This window comes from Manduca sexta, chromosome 5 (genome assembly GCF_014839805.1).
Source record: "Manduca sexta isolate Smith_Timp_Sample1 chromosome 5, JHU_Msex_v1.0, whole genome shotgun sequence".
Classification (NCBI taxonomy): domain Eukaryota; kingdom Metazoa; phylum Arthropoda; class Insecta; order Lepidoptera; family Sphingidae; genus Manduca; species Manduca sexta.
The window spans coordinates 7,310,271-7,317,182 of record NC_051119.1 but is presented as its reverse complement, the minus strand read 5'-3'; the positions used below and the strand labels follow the sequence as shown (position 1 = coordinate 7,317,182).

Below are 6,912 nucleotides of genomic sequence, written 5' to 3'. Positions count from 1 at the left end.
TCAACTATTGGATTAGACATGACAAGACTAACAGACACTTCCTCGCTCGTTTTAACGCGAAAACTCGTTTATTAGATTGTATACGTTTAACGATAATTTCAAGTCAATTATTATTTTTCAGTGGCACATGTGCTTAATTTTTAAACATCTCAAGATTCTATATCTTACGTTTACTGTGTGTGACTGTCAATTAAAACAATTTTAATGTTTCATGTCTATACTACATTCTCACAACCCTATTATAAACTCTAAACACAACTCTAGTTAACTAAAATGATATGTTTTTTGGAAATGAATCTAGATTTTTTTCTAACTAACAAGGCTAGGATAATATTTATCTATATTTATAGCTTAATGGCGTATATTTTCTATTTTCCGTAAGCGTAAGCGAATCGAGGTATCAAGGTGTGCCTAACTTGGCTTTATTGTGAATCTATTAAAAATATACCTTCTTTTATTTAATTTACTTTAAATATTTAAAAAAAATACACTAATAAAAAAAAAACAAAACATTAATGTGAAGTTGTTAATATAGATTTTAAAATGTATCGCAGTTACATCAAGTTGTTTTTTTTATCAGTCTGTCTTCATTTTATATAGATTTTGATATCCAGTTTTAATGTCCATTTAATTCCCATTAAAGTATTTTTGCAGCGTTTGCAACTCTAAAACAAATAAAAAAAAAAACAAAAAAAAACGCAAATAAAAAAATAACTGTTTATTCGTCGTTAAAACCAAAACAAAAATTTAAATTCTTTTAAAAATATTTTTATAAAACAAATAAAAAATAACAACACTAGTTCTAACGGCCTGAGTATGATTGCGTTATTCCAAAATCATTGTTAATAATCATTTACAACCAACATGGACATAGTCAGAATAAATGAAATAAAATTTAAATATATCTTACATTGCCTAAGTCCATGCAAGAAGTTTATACTAATTTTGATCAATAAACTACCTTAAATTTTAAGGTAACAATAAAATATTTCATTATAACGGAAACTATCTCGCCTATACCAACGGCCTATAATATATTTAATATAATTATCTAATATAGTTTTAGGTATTCTTATATTACATACGAAAATACAGTTCCTTCAGAATAAAATTGGGAAATAAAATTAACTGATATTATTAAAGCAATATATTTTAGATAAACATTTATGTCAAATAAAATACACAAATATATATGCCAATTATATTTTATTACCAAAATGAATATCTGTAAGGAACCACATTTTCGTTTTAGTTTTTACATATACTGTCATTAACATTCACGTATATTTTAAATGCTTTACATTTAATACCACAATATATTACTAAACAAATAACGCACAGTATATTTTTAGTCTTATTATATATTTTCATATAAAATATGATTAAAATCATAACACATTTACTATAATATACTCGCTTTGATTTAAAATTTTGTCTTATTTTCATTTCAAATGACAGTTGCTATAATAATCACATATTAAACCTTATTATAAATATACACAGTTATATTATCGACATTAAAAAATGGCGACTTCATATTTATCGTCGACTAACACTTGTAAATCATGACACAATACAAATTCATTTAAAAAGTCATTTATTCTGACTTATTTAGAGTATATAATCCTTCAGTTCTAAACGCTGGGGATGACAAAGCTGCACAAATATGAGATATTTAGCTCAACGGCAATACATTAGCCATAGTAAGGATTAAGAGAGGCAGGTTTTTTGATAATGTGTCACAATTTTAAAACTCGTATTATTTCTAAACATTGCTGTAGTTGTCTCGGAGGCTGTTTCTGACTCTGTAACAAAGAAATAAACTATTAATAACTTGGCAATTATTTATAAATTGTAAATAACGAGTATTTATTGGCTAATACCGAATTTGTAATTAAAGTATTTGTTATTCTGTATTTATCAAGAATACTATACCTATGTGGGGTTTATTATATTATGAATAGTTACGGTTGTCATCAAATTACGCAATTTCATAACAAGTTATGATAGAGTTACACGATAGTACTCACATGCTGTACAATGATTTAAAGCTATGGCTACACGTCAGTTGTGAACATGTAATTTGTTAGTTTGTTAGTGATATAGTTTACATAAAGATTGTCGGAATTATATGTAAAAATAACCCAATTTTTTTTGAAAGTATGGAAGTTTATAAGTAAGCATTGCGTAGTAGTTGTTACTAGTCGCGTTAAAATGTATGCTGCCTTTCCTCTAGTGTTAGTTCCCATGTTAGTAACTATATTTTTCCCATTATCGTCATTGATATAGGATACACGTGCTATCACTGAGCAGAATTAAAAGGTAAGTCAAAATATCTTGATAGGTTTATACTATCGAAGATGCCTAAGAGATATGTGACAGGATGCGATAAAAGAAGAAGCTTTTTTTTTAATGATTAATGAAAATAAATACCTACATACAATATAGATAAAGTATAATTATTTTTTATACCGTCAAGGCAAAGTGACCCTTATGCACCTTATAGTAAGTGGAATAGAATGTCGACTGACGAGGGATGATTACCCCTCGGCAGTCGACACAATTATGCCGGCCTGATGGAATCGGACGGATTTACATTATACACAGGTAATCCCGGAACGCGACACACTTACGTGCGCCACTATGGCGGGTTTTAACACCTTGTGTACGGTGGTCGCTATACGGGCGGATATAAAATATATCCTGCACCAGCAAATATTAATGTTAATGGTTTGAAATTTGTTTTTGTAGGACAATGTTTTTAATATGCAAACATTATTATGTAATTGATTACAAATTTACCTTTCGTTATTGGGCACTTCTTCTTCGTAGTCCAAGTCGTACAAGTCGTCTCGGATATAACTTCTGTTGGCGAACCCTCCAATGTCCACTGAAATAACAGAATTACACATTCATTTTAACTTTTTTTTTTTGCGAAAAGTTTTTAGAAGATTAAATTGAGAAGAGTATGCTAAGGTGGTTTGGGCATTTGGAGAGGATGGATGATAAAAGACTGACAAAGAGAGTCTATAAGGCGAATGTGGATGGAAGAGCCGGTAGGGCTCGACCGCATCGAACCTTTGAATGTCAGATATCTGACATTCTTAGTAAAGACCAGGTCAAAATTACCTGAACCGGAAAAAATGCATGAAATGATTGATGAAGTTGGAAGAAGCTCGAGAAGTGTGTCAGAATCGTGAAAGTGGCAATCCATAGTCACTGCCTACCCCTATGGAATAGAGGTGTGATACTATGTATGTATGTATGTAAAAATGTTTTTAGTAATATCGCCAAACGTAATCTAGAAAATGTAATCTATAACAAATATAAAACACTATCTAAAGTAACTAAAGATAATCTGTAAGTCAGTCATAAAACACGAAAAGTAAATTACGGAATCATACAAGTACTTATTCAATTCTACAATTCGTCTAAATAGTCATCACCTCGTATGTTTCTAATGTCAAGCATTATTCTGTTCCAATTTAACTAGAAACTTGGTTGGCTTGCACAACCACTTACTAAATATAGCGCCTACATTTAAAACCTCCTGCTGTCACTGTCATCCGTTAGCAATTGACAAAGACAGCTACAATATATTTAGTTTTAATCATATTTAGTGTGCCTGCAAGTGGTACGTCTCAACGTCTAATATCTTGGAATAAGAGACACACCCTAGGAAATATAATACTAAAACATGGTGATGTGAAGCTACCAAGTGACTTACTTATTGCCTTAATTTACAAACAAAATATCAACATCAGCCGCAAGACGCCTACTGTTGAACATGGGTATCCCCCAAAGATTTCATCAGATCGACCGATTGGAAGCGGCTTGCAGCCAACAACCTTCTGCAACTTTTATTAGGTCATATGTCCACCTTGTAGGGGGACGAGGGTGGGTAGCTCGCCTTTATAACATAAGACAGACCACACGTGCTGAAAAGTATTTGCATGTACAGACATGTAACACACAATCAAACACGTCCGAACAGACAGCTACCGCTTCGGAGATAAAGGTGTGTTACGTGTTTGTTTTGATATACATTAACCCTCCAACTTATAGTAATTTTACCCGCACTCAAACATTGACTATTTCTGGAGCCTGTCAAGCTTTTGCCTATCGCAGAAAACAGAACCTGGTTTGATTGTATGCTGAATGCTCACCTCTAGCATCATCATCGAATTTGTTGAGATCAGGCCATTTGTAGTCGTTCTCGCTGTAGAGGGGTGGCAGGGTCTGGTGGGGGGTGGGATAGAGATCCAAATCCCTCTTTTGCGCCTTTATACTGTCTGTGTCGCTGAAGGCTTGCATCCTGGAACATAATATGCCAATTATATCATATATCATGTTGATCGTTACCTATATTAATAATTATCGTAAGTCTTTTGTTATAATATGTCATTCTCATACATTTGTACCAGCATTAACAATTGTAAAGGTATTTTGGATACGGCCTTGGGTGACCGTGAAATTATTTCTCAGTATGAATGGATTTTCTTACCTGGTGTAATCATCGAAGCAGCTGAATCGCCACAGAGCGAACGCCAACATCGCCATCGAGACGACCACTCCCGCGCCGATCAACAGCCACATCATCAACACCGATTGATCGTCGGGGACGATGAACTCCTGGAAGCAACATTAGTAATATTTAGGAAATTCAGGGCTTTATGCTATGCTATGACTTTGAGCTTTTAAATGGTTTTAATCACGTATTAATTTTCACTAATCGGCATTATGGGTATTCTTCTTCTTAATCGTCCCCCCATTACAGAGGATCGTGATTCCTTCTGCATTTCGAAAACTGTTTCCAGTTGATGCGATCTCGCCTGATGAAGCGCAGTGCTGCTGATTATGTGTATTAATATTTCTATATAGCTGTGAACAAGCATTGTTTTTCTAACTCATAACGCATTGATGTAAATTGCAAAACAATCATTGGCCATGAAGACCTTTTCTCAAGTCTCTGTTTCACATGCTGTTGTATGCTATCCTTGATGCCTTGGAAGATAATTTTCCGGAATTGCTAAGTTTTAGAGTGATTTCCTTATTAGTAAACCATCCTCACCTCAATTCCAAGCAACTCCATCCGTTTACTGAAGTCCTCCTTCTCGATGTACTTCCACATTTTCTGCAGGTCGGTCTCGTTAAGCCGGTAGTTCATGCCCTCCTCGTAAGTCAGGGGGACTCCGAAAGTCACAGTGACGCACTGCTCATGCCCCGGCCAGTGGATGTTGCACAGCCCATGGTTCGTGATTTGGGTAATTTCGATACTGGAAAAGAAGAGAGAAGGTTAGACTGATATGAGAAAAGGAAAGAGAAATCTTATAGATTTTGAAGTTCATTCTGCTGTTTTTGCTAAGGATCAATGACCAGTGATACTTTTCTTGATAACCTACGACTTGGAAGGACCAGGATATGATTTCCAGATTGATAAAATCCTATTTTTCAAATTAGATAATTAATCCGTATTATAATTCGTAAAAGATGTCTCAGTTTATGTTTTAGACACGTGGCAAACGTTCACAAATGTAGAAACTCTGCATTTAGATCGATAAATATGTAGCAGTTACTTGGCATGAAGCCAAAAGCCAGGTGAGGTTGAAATTTTTTACTGCTAAGAATTTGTCACCAAACGGGGTAGATTGTGATGCAATTAATTCCAACGTTTAACTGAGGAATAATTGACAACCAATTTTCATTAACAGTGTTAAAATTATTGCTTTTGTTAAAGATTATAACGTTTGTGTTTTAGCAATCTTTATTGTTTTTACATTACATGTAAATGTTACTTTTACAGATATAAGGGAAGTTTGTGAGCCTATAGAAATATATGCGTATAGATTATTCATATTATGTACTATGTAAGTTCAACATTGAAATGAAAGTTATTTAAAAAAAAAATCATGATTATATGTTCAATTTTTACTCCTTCATAGAATGTCATTCTTGATGGTCACGATGTATAAATAAATTAAACGAAAAATCGGTCAAGTAATTTCATTTCAATCTAGTAATAGAATCTAGGTTTATAAGGTTCAGACTATTCTAGTAATGATATCGTTCATATTAATAACTTTATGACGTAATTATATGACGTCAATGATATTAATTGATACACATTTATCTTATTCTTGGAAGTTATTTATGTGCGCGTTGATCGATGTTTGCAAAGATTAGAGTTCCTTAGTACAGTAAAAGTAATTGATGTTTATTTGCTAGACGATATGCTTAATGTATTCTTCGAATGTAGAATAAATGAGAACTGGAATATTTTTTTATTCCTGTTGATCTCATGTAATTGTATAGATTTTTGCCGCCAAAGACACATAATAGAAACTGAATCGTAATACAGTAGAAACTGAGAACAAATGATGAAAAAAGCGCGCAAGTAAACTCATATTAAAATTAACTTAAGTTATTTCCTATAGGCGGCGATATCCTAGTTGGGTGTGGAAAGGACTGCCGTGACGAATGTCTGTAGGTTTAAATCCTAAGGTCACACACCTCTGAATTATATACAATTATGTATGTATTCTTTGCGAGACATCTCTTGCTTTAACAGCAAAGAAAACCATCGTGAGGAAATCTGCATATCTGAGAAGTTATCTATAGGAATTTTGAGGGTATCTGAAGTCTTCCCATCCACATTAAGCTAACGTGGGGGGCTAAGGCCTAATAACTCTCAGAAGTAGAGGAGGGCCGTGCCCAGCAGTGACAGTATTATATAATACAGAGCTGATATATATATTATTTTCGATTAAAAAGAGATGTGGACGGAGATAATAGATCCAGCAGAAATACAGTCTCTTTGTCAAATGAGAATCTATTATGCTCTATATTGCATCGTAGAGCAATAATTTTATAACTTATTAAATAATTCCTTTAAGTTAAAAAAGGTTCGATATT

The 6,912-nt window shown here is 33.2% G+C and overlaps 1 protein-coding gene across 2 annotated transcripts in view; it reads right to left on the bottom strand.

Annotated features, from left to right (window-relative positions):
- Positions 1 to 703: 703 nt before the first annotated feature.
- Positions 704 to 6,912, bottom strand: part of LOC115444639 — a 29,673-nt gene continuing 23,464 nt past the window's right edge. Inside the window, exons 6-10 of one of the 2 annotated variants that reach the window (XM_030170491.2) lie at positions 5,072 to 5,276; positions 4,505 to 4,632; positions 4,167 to 4,315; positions 2,803 to 2,890; positions 704 to 1,805 (exon numbers count right to left, since the gene is read on the bottom strand). In XM_030170491.2, coding sequence (XP_030026351.2) covers positions 1,766 to 1,805; positions 2,803 to 2,890; positions 4,167 to 4,315; positions 4,505 to 4,632; positions 5,072 to 5,276 — 610 coding nt within the window. In that variant the 3' untranslated portion in view covers positions 704 to 1,765. The remainder of the gene's footprint in view (positions 1,806 to 2,802; positions 2,891 to 4,166; positions 4,316 to 4,504; positions 4,633 to 5,071; positions 5,277 to 6,912) is intronic. The other variant, XM_030170493.2, reaches the window with a different exon arrangement.